We start from the raw sequence: 21,595 nt of genomic DNA, 5'->3' as shown, positions 1-21,595 counted from the left end.
TGGAGTGATGTCCATCACTTCTATGAGAATACCATTTCAATCTCAATAAATTTAAAAAGTAAAATACTAATAAATAGCATCCATTTGCATCACAATAAGGGAAGAACCACAGTTTCTGTAATCTGAACTGTTCAATTTATGTGCACCGAGGACCCTCTCTATCCTGTCCTAACAAACGATGAGTAATACCTGGGGGACGAAACATGAGTTAAGGATTTTGACAGGTTCTGTTTCTTCACAGATTCCTAGCTGATGATATTTCATATTTTCGATAAATTACAAGGTCTTAGGGCAATGAACTGTCAAGCCTCTCCTGACATTTTCCTGGGTGATTCCTCCCCACAATATTGATTGGTCTCAAGTGGAACATATCAGAAGCCACTATGAGTTTGAAACATACCCAGTTGAGCAGAGCTTGGTTGATCATGGTTGTAGCTGCATAGATGGACATGAACTTAAACACCGCAAATGAGGTCACAAGAGCACAGCGCCCCTCCCTGGTGGGAAAACACAAAAATCACTTGTTCATTAGTCAATCAAACAGTCTTACAAAGCTTCTTTCCCCACTACCAATCACAAAAACAAAAAAACTCATGGGTGCATGGCAAGTGCAGTCCACCACGTATTCATTTTGTGGCTGTAAGTGACACCTACAGGACCTAAGGGTGTCAATGTGCTATACAGGTGGAGAAAACACTATTGTTATGTTAAATGCATTTTATATAGCGCAAAATCACCTTCAGGTCTCTAAGTGCCTTTATAGAGCGTGCCCAAAATCACTGGCGAAAAGACTGGAAACACAAGACAACAAGCGGAAGCTACACACTGGTTAACAGCTTTCTGAATAGGAGTGTTTTGAGTTGTTTCCTAAATGTGAGGAAGACCGCTTCTCTACGAAGGTACTCAGGTAGATTATTTCAGATGTGTGGGAGCAAGATGGAGAACGCTCTGCCCTCATTGGATTTGGTGATATAACGGGGAAGGACTAGACGGCAGGCCTCAGATGATCGTAGTGTCCTGCCAGTAACATATTTTTCTAGGCATTCCTTTATATACACTGGTGCTTGGCCATAAATTGCTTTGCGAGCAATAAAGAAGCCTTTGAATTGAGCTCTCTGTTTGATGGAGAGCAAGTGCAATTTATGGAGTAATGGGGTAGCGCGGGTCCTTCGGGGAAGTCTGAAAATGAGCCTGGCCGCATCATTCTGCACTACCTGCAGTCTTTTGATAAGACTCTGGGGGAGGCCGATATAAAGGGCATTCCCATAGTCTAGCTTAGAGATAACAGTGGCAGAGACAATTGCTTGTAGTGAGGACGTTGAGAGAAGAGGGGCAGTTTTTGTAGCTGCCTCAACAGTCCTACGCAGGTTCCCACCACCATGGTAACCTGACTGGACATGGACAGCTCGAAGTCAATTTTTATGCCAAGACTTTTTACAACCAGGACTGGTACGGGGCGGTACCCAGTTCTGGTGGCAATAAAAGGTCACACCAGGGGCTGATTTTTGAGGGAACGACAAGCGCTCAGTCTTGTCAGGGTTTATTTTCTGAGAATTCGGCGTCATCCAATTCATTGTGAAACTGAGCAGTTTTTGCGCCAATTCCTGGGCCTGGCTAGAGTTGCTGATCCAGGTGAGGAGTTGGGTGTCATCAGCATAGTTGAAGACTCGGCAGTCCATATGGGCCAGGGTCTCCACCAGGGGTTGCAAACAGATATTAAAGAGGAGCGGGGATAATGTGGACCCCTGAGGAACGCCGCAGGAAAGAGTGCCCTTAGCTGAAGTATACTCACCCAACTGAACCCTCTGAGTCCGGTCTGATAGAAACTATTCTAGCCATTGATGTGCTAGCCCGCTGATGCCCAGGTCAAGAAGACGGGACAGCACTTTTTATGGCTGACCGTACTGAATGCAGCTGATGGGTCTAATAAAATCCAGGGCACTCGGTTGTTTGTTGTCAGCCATAGCTCTTAGCTCATTAAGAACCGGCAACAACATCAAGAGCTCATTGCTATGATGGGCTCTAAAACCCGCCTGTCTTGCTTGGAGTAGAGTGTCCTCAGTACATGGTGTTCTAACACTTTTGCCAGAAAGGGGACCTGGGAAATAGGTCTATAATTCTTAGGAATGGAACCATTCCTATTAACCATTAACTAGTAACCATTAAAGATCTGTCGTATGCTTGAATGCAAATTTCTCCTACCACAAATTTAGGACAAAGCACCACAGTGTTGGTACACTACTTATATGTGAAACTGACAGAATTGTAAGTGCTGTGTTTTCCAGTTACCAATTGTTTGTTAAAGACAATGGGCAACTTCTTCTCACCTCTACACTGCAATATACCTTGTCCACATAACAAATCTAGTGCCACCTCATTCAGGTGTAAAGTTGAGTAAAGGTGCAGAGACTTTTGGACCATGTTTATCATTCAAATTAGGGATGTCCAAGTTGCACAGTGACTGGTTTATGAGTGGGAATGCAATTTATAATGTGCGCTAGGTACTAATAGGTCACTTTTAAATTTGGCCATTATAGGGGGTTCATAACAGGAACTGCCTAATTAATATTAATTAGGCAGGTCACAGTTTGTGATCCCCTTTGATTGGCTGCCAATGTCAGGATGGGGGCTTGCAAGACACAGCATACCTCTGTCCCCTTCATTTGATATGCAAAATGCGAAGCATTTCTTTTTAAAAGCAGGAGGAGTCGAATAAAGGCACAAGTGCCTGCCCCCCCAGGGTCACTGGCCTTGATTCACGAAGGTGCCCGAGGGAGCACCGCTTACCCTTTGTGAATCAGTTACCACCAAACTTGGGGGTAAGTAACTCATCTATGGTTTAAAACCACAATTGAATGTGGAAAAACTATTGAAACATTATTTTCTGAAGTAGGGAAGGAAAAATTGTTACAGCTCCTAAAACCCATGTTTTGCAACAGCAAGCAGGCATAGTACATCTGACCCATAATCTGTGGTGGTATCTTCAAAAGATTGATCCCTCGTCTATCAATACAGCGGAAAAAGTGGTGCATTATTTATTAAAAAATATCTAGGAGTGGTCTGTGGAATAGAATTACATTTCAAAAGGAAAAACACTCACCCTTTCTCCATGCACTGGTTATACCCTTGCATAGTATATTATTTATAGCATGTAAAATCTAAGCAGTCACAATAAGACTTTTGACATCTGCAATGATGACATTTGGGGAGTTATATATTATTTTACTGTGGCAATTAATGCAGGAAGAATGTGCACCGAGGTGCATGACATAGTAAATTGAAGGTGGTGCTGAAGTTATCAATGTAAGTTCTAACTAGTGGTGCATAAATTATAAAGGTAAGTTATAACTATAGCTTTATAATGTCCCTTATTTGTATAGTTTAAGTTGGGTTTGTAGATAGATAATTAACAACATGTTCCTACCTATAACAAAGCTTCAAACTTTTGTTTTTTCGCTAAATCAGAATGTTTTTATTTTTTAACACAAATTTGTTTCAAATCATAGAGTCAAGCATGGAGTGTGTAGAGCATAGTAAATTACAGTGTCATGCAGAGTAGTGTCCGAGTCTATTGCTGTGCCGTGGCATACAGTAGAGTGTAGTATTGTACAGTGGCATTGTGTACAGTGGAGTAAAGTATTATACAGTGGAGAGGAATGGTATGTCGTATAGCGAGTGGAGTATTGTTGAGTGGTGTATCATACAGTACAATTGAGTGTCATACAGTGGACTCGTATAGTGTCGTGGAGTTGGGTGTTGTGGAGTGTAGGTGAGAGGCATAGAGTTGAGTAGAGTGTTGTAGAATGGCATAGAGTACTGCACAGTGCAATGTAGGGGCATACAGTGTAGACCGGTGTTGTATGGTGGCACTGAGCATAGTAGGGTTTTGTTGAGTGGAGTGGCATTCGTTGGAGTGTCTTACAGTAGCATTCAGTGGGCTAAACTGTTCTACAATGTAGTTGAGTGGAGTGGCGTGAAGTAGAGTGCTGTGGAGTGTACTACACTGGTGTAGCATACAGTGGAGTAACGAATTACAGAGTGAAATGGTGTATCATACAGTGGAGTGGTGTGCTATGTTGTAGAGTGTGTGAAACTGTTGTAGAGTACAGTTTAGTGGCATAGAGTGAAGTACAGTATTGTACTGTGGAGTGAGGTAGAGTAGACTAGAGTGTGGTACAGTGTGCTACAGTGGAGTGGCATGTAGTGCTGTAGAGTGGAGTGGTAAACAGTGCCGTTGGGGGGAGTGGTGTACAGTGGAATGGCATACAGTAGAATAATGTAAAATGGTGTGTTGTAGATTGGCGTGGTGTCCAATAGTGTAGCATACAGTGGAGTGGCGTACACACATGGTGTACAGTGGAATTGCATTTAATGGAATGTCATTGACTGAATTGGTGTACAGTGAAGTGGGGTAGAGTGGGCTACTTGCAGGGGAGTGACTTAAAGGAAATAGTGTATAGCGGAGTGGTGTAGAGTGGAGTGGCATACAACGGAATATCAAAAATAGGAATGGGGTACATTGTGCACCACCATAGAGTGGAATAGCGTACAGTGGATTATCATACAGTTAAGTTCCGTACAATGTACTTGTATACACTGGAGTGGAGTACAATAGAGTAGGGTAGGGTAGAGTGAAATATCATGGAGTGGCTTAGATTGGAGTGGCATCCAATAGAGTAGTGTAGAATCGAGTGGCACAGAGTACAGTGGAATGTTGTAGACTGGAGTGGCATACAGTGGAATAGCATAAAGTAGAGTGGAATACAGGGAAGGGGAGTAGAATGGAGTTGCATACAGTGGAATAGCCTACAATAGACTGGTGTTCACTAAACTAGCGTACAGTGGAGTAGTTTACGCTGGAGTGGCATACACTAAAGTGTGGTAGCTTGGAATGTTGTACATTTGAGTGGAATAGAGTTTGTTGTGTACAGTGGAGTGGTGTGGAGTGGGGTACAGTGGAGTTGCACACAGTGTAGTGGCGTACAGTGGAGTGGGGTAGAGTGGAGTGGAGTAGCATAGAGTCAAATAGTGTTCAGTTTAGTGGTAAAGAGTGCAGTTGCATACAGTGGAATACAGTATCTGGGAGTGATAAAGTGGACTGGCATACATTGGAGTGGCATAGGGTGGAACAGAATACATTGGAGCTTTTGAAGAGTGTAGTTAAATAGAGTGTAGAGGCGTAAAGTAAAATAGCTTACAGTGGAGTGGTGAGGAGTGGATTGGTGCAAAAGTAGGGGAGTGGTAGACTAATAGCATACAGTGAAGTAGTGTAGAGTGCAGTGACACAGTGGAGTGAGGTACATTTCAGTGGCATACAGTAAAATAGATTAGAGTGGAGTAGTGTAATCTGGAGTGGCATAGACTGGCATATAGTGGAGTGGCAGAGAGTGGAATGAGGTAGAATTGAGTGGTGTAGAGGAGAGGGTGATACAGTGGAATAGTGTACAACGGAATAGTGTATAGCAGAGATGCATAGAGTGGAGTGGAGTAGAGTGGAATGGCATACAGTGGGATAAATAGCATAGAGGGGCGTGTCATACAGGGGAGTTGCGTATGGTGGAGTAGTGTAGACTGGATTGGTGTACAGTGTAGTGGCGTAGGCTGTACAGTCATACAGTGGAGCGACATACAGTGAAATGGCATACAGTGGAGTGGTGCACAGAGCAGTGGCAGAGTGAGGTGTGGTAGAATGGACAGTGGAATTGGAAAGATTGGAGTGGCTTAAAGTTGAGTAGCATACAGTGGAATGGTTTACAGCAGAACAGAGTACACTAGAGGGGGCAGAGTGGAGTTGTGTAGAGTAGAGTGGCATAGAGTGGAATAGCATATAGTGGAGTGGCACTCAGTGGAGTGGAGTAGAGTGTAGTGATGTAGAGTGGAATATATTGGAGTTGAGTGTCGCAGGGATAAGCGCAGTAGAGTGTAGTGGGGTAGACAGTAGTGGCATACTGTGCAATAGCACACCGTGGAGTGGCATACAGTGGAATAGTGTAGAGTGTAGTGATTTAGAGAGGAGTGATATTCAGTGGCATATAGTGGAGTAGCATACAGTGGAGAGGCGTAGACTGGAATGTCATAGAATGGAGTGGCGTTGTGAGTAATAACGTACAGTGGAGTGTTGTAGAGTGAAGGTGCATACAGTGAAGTGGCATAAACTGGAATGTCATAGAATGGAGTTGGGTAGAGTGTAATAGCATACAGTTGAGTGATGTAGAGTGGAGGGGTGTACAGTGGATTAACGTATAGTGGTCTGGTATGGGGTACAGTGGAGTAGTATACAATGGAATAACATTGAGTTTACTGTCTTACAGTGCAGTGACATACAGTGTAGTGGCATACAGTGGAGTAGCGTTGAGTGGAGTATTGTACAGTGGAACAGCGCAGGGTATAGTACTTAGATTGGAATGGTAAAGAGTTGAGTGGCATAGAGTGGAGCAGTGCAGTGTAATAGCATATGGTAGATTGTCAGAGTGGAGTGGCGAACACTGGACTAGCGTACAGTTTAGTGGTGTTCACTTAAGTGACATACAGTGGAGTGACATATAGTAAAAGAGCATAGATTGCAGTGTTAGTTTGGAGTTGCCTACAGTCGAATATCGTAAAGTGGAGTAGCGAAGAGTGGAGGGGCGTACAGTGGCCTGGCATAGAATGGAGTGTAAAAGAATAGAGTGGCATAGAGTGTACTAGTGTAGAGTGGAGTGGCATGCAGTGGATTAATGTAGAGTGGAATGACAAATAGTGGAGTGAGGTAGAGTGGAGTGTGGAAATTTAAACATATAGCTTGAAATTGTGTGAACGGATGTAGATGTAAAATGCAAGCTATATACATAATTTATAAAGCGTAAATGGTAATTTTTGTCAGTATTTGGGAGTAGTATACATAGCGCTAAAGATATAGGTTTATAAGAAACATAGTTATATATTGTGCCATGGTAAACCAAGGTAAGTTTAAAGTATACTGCAATGCATGTGAATGAGAAGTTAGCATGTGATTGGCTAAAGGCTGTGTTTGCTAAAGGTAAAAATCTGTCATGTGGTTTTTAGCAATGTGTGTCTGTGTTTTGTTGCATTCTGGGCTATGGTATTAGATATAGGTAAGCTGTAGTGTTTATTGTTATTAAATACTAATTACCACTTTATTAAAGGGAGAACTGAACATTTGTCAAGCAGTAATTTGTAGGTATTACTAGGGTTCTGGTAGACTGCTTTATACATGATTAATTATAATAAAATAGAAAATGTACTGTGGCACACTATATTGTAAAATATAACGTATTACGCTGTATTTTGCACTCCATACATTTAAAAAAAACAAGGACTTAACACCGCTGGGCATCAATTTTTTTACTTTACAGCGGCTATTATTTTATTACCTGATTTACAAGTTGCCCCTAACTACAGTTAGCAGCACTTTTCTGGTGAAACCATGAATTTTAAATATCGCCACTTCTGTTTGCAAGAGTTACGGAAAATGAGATGCAAGGTGGGCGTTCCTATGAAAATGCTGCCGCTAAACCCACTTTGTGATATTTACACATATTTCCTTGTATGGTGCAAAATGAAAAAACTGCCTCCACGTTAAGTTAGAGGCAGATTTTTAAGACCAGAAAATAGCTGGTCTTAAAATTGGTGCAAACACTTAGGGCCTCATTTCTCAGGTTTTGGTGCTGGACAGCGCAGCAAAGATTATTGCTGCACTGCCTTGCTCTAAAACATTAGCTCAGAAATGCGCCCCACAATAAGGTAGCGTGCAGTCCTGGGCCTCATGCATGAAAGGTGTTGCATCGCTGCAACAAAAGAGTGTTCACACACTTCTCACTGTGCCCTCCTTGCGACACCATGGATGCGCTGTATTTACCCCCTTTTGTACCGCTTTGTTCGCCATAAGTGTGGCAGGGTATGCTCAGACGTGAGTCCCCTACTCACTTTGCCACTGGATTCAAGCAAGCCGGGCTGAAGACGGCTGAAATGCCAGAAACCGGTCCTCGGAAGCTTGTTTCCGGTCCAGGGAAGGCATGGCTTGGCAGTTCGGGCTGGACTGTTCCCATGAGGCACAGGGTCAGACTGATTTGCATATAGCCATGTCTGAACTGGGGTGGTAGAGTGGGCTAAAGAACGGTGATGGATCAAACCCAGATCTTTTGACTGGGTGTGAGTGTTTGATTGGTTCAGATGCTCCGTCCATCACCACCCCCTTTTGTACCTATTTACTGTACGGCGCTCCATGTCGCACAGATTTACAGATATGTTAGTATTCCTGACGTATCTCTCAGCGCTAAAGTCAGGCATTGCTGTAATTGTTTTGCAAGCATGACGTAACTCCAGCATTGCATGGGGCACACCTATCCCTATGGCACAGTGTCACCCTTACGCCCACCATGAGGCAGGCGTAAGGTTTTGATGCAGTGGCGTCCTAGAATTGTCACAGTGAAATCTCATAGATTTCACTACGCCACTCCTACGAGGCTTTGTTGTGTGGAAATGCCCACCCTGCATACATCCTACCTAATGCAGGTATAATGTGGCATGGGGGTTCAAAAGGTCACGCATATTCATAGCTGCTTCACTTTGTACAGAGACCAGTTTGGCTGCAAGGGTGTCTGCTGACACCTTACGCAGTGGCAAGCGACCCCCAGATGCTCTGTACACTGACATGGAGGAGCTGCCAGGGTGTCGGCACAATTGGAGCTCCATCCGTGGAGTTTATGCACTGCGGTTTTGGCGTCTGTAAGCATTGGCAGAGTAGTGGTGCTGAGGTAGTTGCTAACAAGTTCTTTGATGGCCTTGATCTAACTGCGGCTAGGGGGCAATGATGGCGGTGGTGTACGGTGGGTATGGTAAAGGCGTGATGTATACTATGATGGTCGGTCCAGGAAAATTTGTGGTGTGGCTGTAGTTGAAGTTCATGCTGGCATAGAAGACATGGTTGAGCTTGTGCACAGCTAGGTGGGTTGGTGCAGTGACTAGCTGCTTGAGTCCGATGTGGGTGAGGTTCTCCAGGAGGGTGGTGGTGTTCTGGTCACCAAGATTGTCCGGGTGGAAGTTGTTGTCTCCAAGTAGGATGTAGTCAGTGGATGGGAGAGCCTGGGATGCGATGAGGTCTACAATTGCATCAGTGAATGGGGGTTCATGGGCTGGGATGTCTGTGAATGAGGGTGCTAAAGAGGGTGGGGTTGGGGTTGGTCCTGATCTGGAAGTGTAGGTGTGCCATGGTAGCCGTCAGGTTTTTAGAGTGTGTGGTCAGTTGGAGTGTGCGTTTTTAGACAATGTCAATGCCTCCTCCTGGGTACTCGGGGTGGTCCATGTGGGAGAATTTGTAGCCATCGTGTATGGGGATGATGATGCCCGATCCAGAGCAGAGGTTGGTCCAGGTTTCCGTGAACAAGGCAATGTGTGAAGAGCTGGTGTTGAGGAGGTCCCAGATTTCTGTTGCGTGCGGTCGGCTGCGCTGTTGGTTGGCCGGGTGGCAGGAGACGCTGGTGTGCTGATGTGGCAGAAGGTGCATTTGCAGTTTTGGCAGGCACAGGGTGTAAGGGAATACTACAGTGATGATAGATGGGAGGCGGTGTGGCATCCAGGGTTGATGGTGAGGAGGGTGCTGGTGACGTAGCAGTGGAGTGTCCTAGAGGAAGGGGCAGAATGACGCAGGCGGGCTTGCCTTTGGCAAACCATGGTACACCCGCTGAGCATGGCGGCACAGCGGCAGCCATTAAGTAATGCTGAGGGGGGGCTGGACAGCTGGGAGGTGGGAAACCCATGAAAGGAAACTGGAGGGGTATGGGACACAGAGGTGGGGGTTGTAAGTATATTTGAAAAAATCTTCCCTCGAGGCCGGGTGACGCATCTTTTGTGCTCCTGCTCTCCTGAGTCTGCTTTCAGGAACAAGAAGCAGGCAGCCAGGCTCCATTCTCTAAGCTAATCACAATACTGCAATGCAGCGTTGTGATTGTTTTTGAGCGCCATGAAAAGAAGTTCAGCCAGGGACTGCAGAGGTGGGCATATTCTCCATGCAGGCTGTAATGCAGCCTGCATTGCGAACAGGGAAGTGAGCTTGACTGCTTTGGGCTGCCTGAGAGGACCGACCAAACAGTCATTGCGCACTTGAGTAGGCATACCACTCCGTCCCTGCCCTGCTCTGTGAGTAGAGCAGTCCCACCCACCTTCCTGCCCGTAAAGGAAACATAGCATGAGAATATCAGAAAGTTATCATCATGTTATGTTTCCTCTTCTTGCACTGCTTGAAAGCAGTGGGGCAATGCTCTTCCACCACAGAGAGGAGCCACCACTGGGGGTGCGTCACCCAAAGGTGCTATGCCTGGGCCAGACTGGACTCCTGGGCCTCCTTTACTACACGTCCCACCTTCTCCTCACCTAGACATTGAGAGTGTGGCGCAATACACCGTGCTCTCTTGGAATCAGTGACTCAGCCTGCATGAGCATCAGCCAGGCAAGATTTCACAAGCCTGGGTACAACAAACACCACCAAGTCTGCTGGGTTACCTCCTAATGGAGGTGATGTAGCAAGGCCCCATTATGGGTGAAGTGGCAGTGCGACTGCCACACAAGTTCGGCACAGCTCAGGGGCCTCGCACTCCACAGCGTCCGACCACAGCAGTATCCTCTGGGATGTGATGCAGAGAGGCGCGGCCTACCATTGGTAATCCCCTCCGTGCACCCCAGTGTTGTGGTGGCACGTGGTATGGGATGCAACCTCCCTACGTTGGTGCACAGAAGCGCCTCTCCCATTCACTGTTCTAAGGGGCACCAGGCAGTCTTCTCACACAGGTCAGCAACGTGTCTCCACGCGACCTGGCAGACTTCACCACCAGGTAAGGTTGATCACCGACACCTCAATGTCTACCAACACAGCCCAGAAACTCCACAGCACCCACGCATTACACTCCAGGTCCAAGATGCAGGCATAGCAAGGCCTACAAGCCCACGGATTGTCAGTACTTTCAACGTTTTGGCTGCCATGGTTTTGCGAGGAGGGCGCTATAAAAATGATGCATGACAGGTTTTCCCCACCGATGAGGCTCTTTTCATATATGCAGCCCTGCTTCTGCATTTCCTCTTCCCCTGGGACTCTGGCTGGTCATTCTGGCTGTTGGGGGGTTTGATATGTGCTGCACTTGTCCCTGGCTGCTCCATTCTGCAGTCCATTGTTTTTTTTTTTTTATTGGAGGTGGAATTATTGGCTATTTTTGCCGCTAGAGGCAAAAAAGGTGGAGTTCTGCTTACTAATGTGAGTTTTTTGCCCATAAATTGGCCTTTCGTCAGTTTTTACCCACTAACGTAAGAATTTGTATTGCCTTCAAGCTAGTGTTAGCAGCAGTTTTCACAGCGGTTACCTGAAACTATCGGCATGTAACAACGTATTGTAAATACATTGCTAACAGGGGAATAGTTTTCGGTGATGGCCACATTAAGAAAACTGCTGCTAACTAACGCTAACGCAAGTAGTGGTAGTTCTTGTAAATATACCACTTAGAAACGTATAAATATATTTTTTCTACCTGTCACCATTTTAACCGTTCCCAGTCTGCGCATATGCTTGAGCTGTTTAGCACAGCGGTGGTCGGGTTCTGAGGACAGCTCTAGCATGTCTTCACACAGTTGGCCAGAGTCGTTTTAAGGCATGGGCAAAGTGGGCTCTGGCCCAGGGACCCTGCTTTTCAGGGGCCCCCCTGATAGAGCCAACTCTGTTCTGAAGAGTATCTTACCCTAATTACCTTGCACAATCCTTAAACAGATTGTTTTAAATACCATTCTCTGTTATTTTTTTTTATTGTGGATGGTGAATGAGAATCTGTTTATGTTTCATGAAACATTCATAAAAATGTTTCTGTAAAATCAAACAGTTCATCCCATATGACAAATGAGAGGGTGTCCCAGAGATTATTTGCAGTAACATTAGTGAGCTTCTGATGTGTGACAATATTGAAAACACATGTCTTTCCCTGAATAATATAGGTAAACACATTAATAATTTGGGCAAGTATGCCAGTGCACTGTCAGTGACCAGGCAAAAGAGGGCGCAAAAGAGCTGAATTGGATCATAAATTCATATCTATTTCGAACAGGAGCCCCTAAAATACGTTTGGCCCAATGCCCCCAACATTCTTAAGATGTCTCTGCTGATGGCCATTTTGATTTCACTTCGGGCTCCTGTGGAAGAGCTTCACCAGCTACCTGAAGTATTTAAATTACATTTTGTAATGATGATCGACACACATGGGGCCCGATTCACAGAACTAACTTAAGACAAAATCCTAACCTTACTACCATTTTGGTATTCACAGAAGGCACTTACTCATTTCGGTATTCACAGAAGTTAGGAGTCCTAACTTTAGGACTCTTAAATGCCTTCTGTGAATACCGAAAGTCTTAAAGTTAGGATTTTTCTCAATTTAGTAGTAGTTAAGTTAGGACTCCTTACTTTAGAACTCCTAAATGCCTGCTGTGAATACCGAAAGCCTTAAAATTAGGATTTTTCTCAATTTAGTAGTAGTAAAGTTAGGACTCCTAACTTTAGGACTCCTAAATGCCTTCTGTGAATACCGAAAGTATTAAAATTAGGAATTTTCTCAGTTTAGTAGTAGATGTTTAATCCTGCCAAATTTAAATAAAATCCGTCTTGACGTTTTCATGCTACACATGAGTACAAAGTCTATGGGAAATGCATGGGTGCCCAAAACGTTTAGGGAAATCCTTTTTTCTTGGGACCCCTTTGAGCATTTCTATGAAACTTTGCAAACTCAGCTAATCTATAAAGAGGAATAGGTCTACAATGTTCAGTGGAGATTCGTCAAACAAGCGTAAAGTTCTTAGAAACCACATTTCTGAGGAATCCTATCCCTGGGAACATTCCAATGAGCTCATTGGAATGTTGAAGAAAATGAGTTGCCTTACATGTGTAAGGGGAGAAACTTGAGCACTCCTATGTGCAGACTCTGGAGCTGCTGAAGTTAAAAAGTTCAAATGTCCAAACTTAATCTGGTTGATGTCACCAAGTATTTAATTATTTCATTTGTAGAATCATATTAATTCATATGTTCTGTTTGAAGTCGAGATTGTAGACAAATCCAAGATATTTGTACACACATAATGATTGTAATTACAGCAGTGGCATAACGTTGTAGTAGTCACGCCGATGCATTTCGAGCCTGGGCTCTTCTTCAGGGGGCAGTGTCTAAGAAAGAAATGCAAAATCCTGAGTGTAAAACAAGAACCTGAGATGCAATCCGAAAAAACAATAGTGAGTGTGAAGGTGAAGGGATCATTCGTGGATCGGGTAGCTGTGGTAAGTCTACGAAGTGAAATCGAGCATTTTAAAAGTGCCTAGGAAAAAGATTGTGCACAAATGCAATTGATACAAGCTGACTATCACACGGTGTACGAGCGCCCACAAATCCAATCCTATTCAGCTACTGTCACCAAAATATCAGCAGAAATATCGTGGAAGGTGCTACCCATGAACCCCTTGGTTTGTCTGTTAGGACTGAGACAACAAACCAAAAAAACAGTAATCATGTGTTCATTCATAGATTTGCCTTTGGTCTCAGCCAAGAGGAATATATTTATAGGATGTAAGGCAGAGTAGCTCCTAGATGGGCATCCTGGCTACACAAGGTGAAGAAATGGTTGATGGCAGACTTAAGTGCAGTATGAGGGGTTATGAGACAGGGAGGTAGGGGTGAATTGGTGAAGAGCTGGGAATGCTTTTTGACCACTATCGAAACCAAGAATGATGACCTCCATCTGTGGGGGGATGACTGCATTGACGACTCCCATATTGACTACATTTTGTACGGCTGGTAGAAGGGTGTGCTAAAGGATACAATGGATGCACATTGTAAACCAAATATGTGTACACGGGTCTTCCAATGAAAGACTCTGCTATGTACATGTTGGTGGGTGCCATTAGATGGACTGGTTGAAGGTGAAGAAGGAGTCTATTCCCTTTCAGCAATAAATCTAAATAGCATCCATTCTTTGTTTGACATTCACTTTTTATTTCAAGGTGAGTCATCCCATATTCTGAAGGTAAGCTTTACCAATGGATATGTAATATACCGTTTATCAACAGCCAACATGTGTTTCGCCCCCTCAGGCTGATATCCCTGGGGCTTTCTCGTGGCTTGTAGGAAACAATAGCAAATCCCTTCACATCTTCTTTAAAGAACACTTTCAATATTGTATATATCTCCTCTGCCCTGCAGTTCTGTGTTCCCTCCGGGTTACTTTCTTGCACTTTCTGATATTTTTGTTGCAATTCAAGTACCTTCTAAAGCCCCTATTGTGCAGGGAAAACAGAAAATAAGCACATAATATCATTTGGTGCCTTTGAGTTCCTGTCACAGCAAAAGAAATAATAAAAAACAAAAATATCCAGAAGGGTGAAGGGTGAAGCCAAGAAGCAGACCTGGCAGTTTCCTGCTTCGAGAGTAGGACAAAAGCGGGGGCGCCTCCAAAAATGAGGGGTTCCAGGAGGGGTTGAGCTGTCTGGGCAGGGGTCAGGGTACACTCCCTGGACCCATCCGGGGAGGGGCAGCGGCTCTCCTCTGAGCTCTAACACTTAACATGGAAGTAGGACCCAAGGCAGAGGGAGGCGGAGGAGGGGAAAAGGCTCAGAATGAGTCAGGGATAAAGGCGGATAGGGGCCTACTACATGGATTGGTACCTCGCTGCCTCACGATGGAGTCACTATGAACGAGTTTGAGCTTGAGAGACTGCTGTCTTTGGCAAGTGATCTAGGCAGCGATTAACGTTTTTTTTAATCACTGTTGTAGTACTTGTTACATGGCTTTTGAAGTTCTGGACATAAAATTACTATATCAATTATTAGATGCTATAATATTGTGATTTACATAACATACAACCAAGATGTATTAATGGCAACATTTTGAAAACAAATATAGAGAATTTTTTTTAAAAAATTGCGAAGAGTAAATCTGTTCTAACATTGACATTTTATATTTCTGTGTTAAAAATTATTATTTTAATTAATTTTACATTTATAACATTACATTAAAATAATTCATGTAATTCTTTTAGCTAATTCATAAATGTTATTAATTTTCCCGATAGTGTCCGTCAAGGTGGCTTCCACTTACTAAAAATATGCAGTATATGACTTACTTGATGACTTCAGAAACACATTTGATATTCGGGGTTCGCGAAGTGAAAGGTGAAGCCATTGACGCTTCTTGCTCCGAAAGTGAGATACCAATGTGAGCCGTTCTAAGTGCCTGTTGAACAAAAGCTCGTGTAAAGGTTCTTGGTCCCAGAGGAAGCTTGTGAATATCATATAGTGTTTACATATGAAATGCATCAGCACTGCAATGTACGACATTTCTGAGACCCCCAAACAGCAACTGGCAAAACAAAATTAAGGCACTCCTGAAAGAGAGCCTTCTTCCTATCTAAACCTGTGATGAGACTCTTACAAACAGGATGTCTGCCGGTCCATCTGATAAATAAATGTACTGATGTTGTTTGACACATGCCGGTTGTGCTTCTCCTGACACCATTTGTAGCCACACAATGACTTTATAGAGTAGTGGATTCAACCAATCAAGGGCAAGAAGGATTTGGAGCCTAATCGGAGATGGTTCTGAGGTGGAATCAGTGTTAAACACTCACAAGTAATAACAAATTGTATTCCTGGATAATAGCAAAGTGACTATTTTAATGACCTAGATGCTTCTCCCACTGATGCATCCAGGACATGCAGCCTCAACAGTAAACTTCACTTGTCACTTGGTAGCATGGCAAGGTAAAGTGCTTCTTATACTCACCCCACAGTCGTTCGCACCATCTCCACACATTCCCACAACGTAACTGGAAAACAAAAGATAGACAAGTAAAGGCTGAAGTTCAACTCTTGATTTTTTTTATCAAAACACTCATTGTGAATAACAAATCATTTTACTACATTCTCATTCCCATGCTCCTAATTGTCCACACAACGTGCTGCTCAGTGATAGGTTGGGACAAGCAACCATGATCTTTGTAACTCCACTTTATCAAAAGGATAATACAAAGTCAAGGAGACCTCACAAGTATCTGTGTCAGCCCATAGCAAACCGGACATTTGGAAAATAATCATGCTTTCAGACCTGCGATGGGGCATCTCCTTATCTATCTATAAGTGATTTATCTCCTTTAAACAGTACACTACCAGGCCTTCCTCCTGTAACCTCAGAGACCCCACTGGCAAGGAGGCTGTAGTATATATCTCTTATGAACTTTATTCTTTTCCTGAGCTTGTAAAATGCACAACATTCTGCAGCTAAAATGCAAATGACACAAGTTGTGGGTGATATTCATTCTCATAATGGAATCTGAGAGGACTGTATTTTCCTTTATGAGGCTGAAAGGGAGCAGCCCGGCGACAGTGGAGTAAGAGAACTTGAAGGGAAACCCTGCAAAGTACATGGAGTCCCCCAGCCACCAAAACGAAGGCGGAGCTCCTGGGTCAGGGGCCCACTGCCCGTGCACAGTCCCGAAGGGGGCCTCCTTTTGTTCGGGCCCCCTGGCATGGGGGGCTGCAGAGCTACGTTACGCCACTGCCCAGTAGCAACATTCAAGAAAGTTGCCATCTAAATTGGAACTTCTTCTTTTACCAACTGGAACTGCCTTACTCAATGCAGGGCCACTTTTGATGTATAAGTTAATGTTGAATAAAATATGTTTTTGGATGCTAAATTATTCTGTGCAGATCTGTATTTTCATATCAATTTTGCCTTACAGACTATACATTAGTACGTTCATTCCTCCAACATTATTTGGGTAATTACCTCTCCTCCGTCGACTGGACACGTCTAGTTCTTTGAAATGGTCTCCTTTGCAAGCACCAGTGAGTTACAGTATATCATTTTCATTTGATATCATTTGCAAGGGTTAGCAGCATTTGCCTTTTGTATATTAAACTGCTATTGAGTGATTTTTTAACATTAATATTGGCCCAAAGATCTTTGTAAATGTTAATGTGGTGTCTAAACCCTTAAAACAGAAAGGTGCATATTTATTAGTAACTGGTGTTACGCCAAAATTAATAACGCCATGGTCCATCAGTTTCAAAATGCAGGGATGCACCATATTTACAAGAAGGCTGCACACCCTTGCGTTTAACCTAGTGCTGGCGCTAAAGAAGCTGTCTACCATTTTGCAGGGATAATTGTGTTTGTGCAGGAAGGGACACCTTCCAGCCCATAAACAATCTGTACAGGTGATTTGCTGTTTCTATGTGTGCTGCAGAAGACGGGGAGAAATTAAACATTTCTCCTCGTATCGCCTGCTTAAGACCAGATACTCACTGGCGATATTTTAGCTCTGCCCCATACCTTGTAAATACGGGCAGCATCAAAAAGCATTGAGTGTTGTGGCAGAATGCCCACTGCAACACCCATTGCACGCCCCTTTCACGCTAAGTGCTGCTTGAATAGGGACATTATTTTCAAGGTGACGTCGGAAAAAGTGACGTTCTGATGATGTCAACTCCTTGTAAATATGCCCCAAAATGTGAAGAAATTAAATAAATAAAACGGCAAAAAATTCACATTCCTGTGACCAGAAGGGCCTCACAGACATAAGAGTGTATCACCGTTGTAAGACGGCCATCAGGGAAAAAGTTACAGATTAAAGCGTTTTCACCTGAACCTATTTTATACATTATTTCTCATTTCAGTGATTAGTTTCTTTGTGAAAACCATGAACGATCTGCACATGTTACCTGTTTGCTGATTTTTTTAATTTTGCCTGTAGATGGGACCTTAAAATGAAAGCCACGTAAGGAGTTAAACTTGGGGCTGCGTACCTTAATAGAACTGGGACACAATTTCCTTATCTGTCCTTACTTTTGTGTGAGCACTTGTTTGCTTGCCTCTTTTCCTATTTCTATTTAGTCTACTTTTCAGAATTGTACCTAAATTTACCTACTTCTCTGAAATAGTTAAAGGCAAAGATGGAATTTTTTGAAACTTAAAACAATCTTGTCTCTTTAAACACATTTTTGGGGATTCCGCAAATTACCTCCCAGGCGCAGGTTCACTTTGAATTTGGATCACTTCACCAACTTCCGGTAAGGTCCGCAGCAATACTTAAACTGTACTGGAAGCTGAGAGCAGCCTAAGAAGAAAACTTTCTAGGTCTTTGATGGACGGATATAAAGAACCAGTTCAAAAGCAAGAAAGACTGGCCTACCACACTTGAGCAAGCTTTAACCACCCTAAATATGCATGAAGTATGGGGCACAAACAACAGCTTCTTAGTATTCAAAGAAATGGTAAATATTTCTGCTAAACACAAAGCTTTGCTACTGGACAAAGCAATGCTTGCACAGAAGAAACATGGATGTTTGGTTTTAACCTCGTATGGGGTCCGGTCGCAGCAGCTGTATCTTGTACATCACATATCCCCACCAATCTTGATTCAACTGGGAGCCTTTTGCTAAAAAGATCAAATCTCAACAGGGAGACAAACAAGGTCAACCAGTCTGTGTCGTCTCTGCGGACTTGTGGAAGAGTCAGTCTTACATTTCTTGTGCATCTGCCCAGCCGTCAATACATGGAGACAGCACTTTTTAATTCCAGCCCTCCGTTCCCTTCAGATACGATCATGCCGACCCGCCGTAATAGTATTACTAAACAGCCAGTCGCTACAGGTACCATGCAGGACAACAAAGTTTTTGCAACTTGTCAGCAAACTGTTACAGACAACATCGAAGCCACATTGCTGATTTCAGACCCAAGTCTTGCGGCTGCCCTACCCTATACTGCAAAAGTGCAAACCCACAATCATTGAAAAAGAAGACAGTGGACATCTAGCACTTTTTGTACATAGACCAAACTCTCCTGTGTCAGACAAAATGTAGTCTCCACTCTTAACTTTAAGATCATTACATGACTGCACCCTCGCATATCATTTTTAATTTTGCGGCAGCCGCAAACTGCACAGCAGAGGTTTGCAATTAATGAGAATTGACAACAGTGAATACTTGGCATGTACTTGTACATAGTCTGATTTTCCACTGAATTTAGATGCATAATGACTTATTTTAAGATTTGTGCTTGAAAATGAAATTATTTATTAGCAGGGAATCTTTTTAAAACCAAAAAGGCAATTTTTGCACATGAAACCCTAGCCCAGTGGCAGCCCCAAATGAAATAAAGCATCTGAAACAAGCGAACACTTTGCACGTTATGGACACAAATGTGGCATCTTGGTTTTTAAACGTAATATGTTTATCTTCCTATTTTAAGATGGTCAAATAAATTTTCTGTTTTGCAAATCAAATCCTTCTCTAGATGTAGCCCCGAATGGCGCAGTGTCCGTACATAGGGGCCCATTATGATAGTGGATAATCCGCATCCTCCGGACCGGCGGAAGCCACCGCCGGCCCGGAGGATGCGGATTATCCGCTGCGGACTGAGAAAAGACCCCCGCCAGATTAGGATGGTTGTGGCATCTTTTTTCAGTCCGCCACTTTTCCGCCTCGGTCGCCTTCCGACCGCGACAGAAAAGCTCTAACATGGCTGGCGGTGTCTATCAGGCACCGCCAGCCATATTAGGATGGCTGTGCTCCTATGCCTTTCCACGGCGGCATTTCCGCCGTGGAAAGGCATACGGTGTTTACTTTGGGGGCCTGTTGCGGGCCCCCAGGGGTGAAGGGGGGTGCACATGGGGGGTACCTATGGTATCCCCCTGCCTTTGCGTGCACGAAGTGGCAGGCACCACGCTGTGCCTGCAGCTTCGTGCATGCAAAGGTAAACATGCCTTTTTTAACATTGCGCCGTGTGCTGCTTCAAGCAGCACCCGCCGCAATGTTAAATATACAGGATGTGACCGCCAGGGTGGCGGTCACATCCTAATTAGCACGGAGGGACCGCCGCTGCCCCTGCGGACGGTCCCTCCTCTTCTGGGGTGGCGGACGGACGCAGGTTCGTCCGCTATCCTAATAGGCCTCTTAGTCACCTAAAGCCACGACAGTGGTGATTCCCGATTTGTTTGATTAGAGACTCCACTTCACTACTTTAGATGTAACATTTATAACGCTTCACTAGAGATTTTGGCTCAACAATATTTTAGTATCGGCCAGGAAAATATTATCTGTTATTTCAAACTTTGCAATGGTGAGGAAAACCACAACATAAGTAAATATTGCTCCATGCGATGTCAACTAAGCGCAACTCAAAATGTAAATAGGCACGTTGTCATATTTGGGGTATTTTATGCTAAAATTGTAATGGTTTTCATTAACTACACAATAAAGTTGTTTTCCACTTTCAGAATTGTGTAGCTTTCTGTTTTTTAATTAACACAGACTTTAATGCATTTATTAATTTAATAACATCATCATGTCTCTTAACGCATTAACCGCGGCGGAAAGGCATTCTAAAGGGTGGGCGGGGTTGCGGCAGCGGTTGGCGGCAGCAGCACTGGGGACGGAGTGCTCCTGTCGGCCGGCGGGAGCACGGAAGAGGTTAAAGTGAAGAAGTAGGCATTGTGTATGAAAGAATCATGTTGCGTGTATTACAGACCATTAACCTGGCAGCCAGTATCTGTTCATAGATAGACATTGGCTTAGAATAGCACAATTCCAACATTACCCCCCAACCCTCCCAAGCAACTAGACAATGTCACCTATCTACTATTTGTGGCATTGTGTGGGGTGGCGGCTTGTAACCCGTGAGTCTGCAGTATTTTGAAGGAATGGTGGAGACCTCATCTTGTGATCTGAACATTTTGCTTTCTGGTTTCATCTATGTGTTTTATGTCTGTTTCCACTACAAACTGAGTAAAGAGGACCTAAAAAAAGAGGAAAAATTGACGACCACTTAAAACATGCATTAGCAAAGTCAATTGGCCTGATCTTGGCAAGCTGGTGCAATAGTCATTTTTTATTTCAAGCTTATGAAGCAAAAATAAAATGGGAAAATGAATCAATTATACCATTAAATAAAAGTTGCTAGTTTATGTTAGCATTTAAAAAAAATAATAATAAACATTCACCCATGAAAATGTTTCACAGCTACAGTGTCTCTTAAACACATATGTAAACAAGCATTTGCAATGCAATAGGTCTCGCATTAGGAAAGTTTGAGCTATTGGTCTTGTAAATGAATTTTTTTTTATTTATGTGTTGGTTTTGAAAATAGCTAAATTAATAGCTTTGTCATTTACAATGCTAATAGTTATAACTTTCGCAAATGTGACACATATAGCATTTGTAATGCAATATGTGTTGTATTTACATGACTTAGATGTAGTGATATTACAAATAACAATGACTTTTAATTTTTTTTAATAATTAATACTTAAATAAAAGTTATTGTAATTTATAATGGCACTAGCTTAAACTTTTGTAAATAACTTTTGTGAAGATTATGTTCAGTGTATTTTATTGTGACGATAATCCAAGAACAGAAGTGAAATATTAACATCTTTTTGTGACATTTGTAATAAGCTTGAAACATTGAGAGAACATATTTGAACCAGTTGTTGTTGAATGGTTGCACAGATTGATGCAGTGGTGGCGCTGAGTGATGTTGTGGTGGTGACGAGTGATGCTGTGGTAGCGCATAGTGATGTT

The 21,595-nt window shown here is 43.4% G+C and overlaps 1 protein-coding gene across 3 annotated transcripts in view; it reads right to left on the bottom strand.

The window, feature by feature from the left end:
- LOC144791850 (putative cation-transporting ATPase 13A4) overlaps positions 1 to 21,595 on the bottom strand; it is a 395,602-nt gene that overhangs the window by 35,695 nt on the left and 338,312 nt on the right. For all 3 annotated transcript variants that reach the window (XR_013602482.1, XM_078666633.1, XM_078666634.1), the window contains 3 exons: positions 15,801 to 15,843; positions 15,142 to 15,251; positions 401 to 497 (listed from right to left, as the gene is read on the bottom strand). Coding sequence is in view for 2 of the 3 variants with exons in the window: in XM_078666633.1 (XP_078522759.1) it covers positions 401 to 497; positions 15,142 to 15,251; positions 15,801 to 15,843 (250 nt within the window). In the remaining variant the exon portion in view is untranslated. The remainder of the gene's footprint in view (positions 1 to 400; positions 498 to 15,141; positions 15,252 to 15,800; positions 15,844 to 21,595) is intronic.

This window comes from Lissotriton helveticus, chromosome 11 (assembly GCF_964261635.1).
Source record: "Lissotriton helveticus chromosome 11, aLisHel1.1, whole genome shotgun sequence".
In the NCBI taxonomy this organism is placed as follows: Eukaryota; Metazoa; Chordata; class Amphibia; order Caudata; family Salamandridae; genus Lissotriton; species Lissotriton helveticus.
This window is presented reverse-complemented; position numbering and strand designations above follow the sequence as displayed.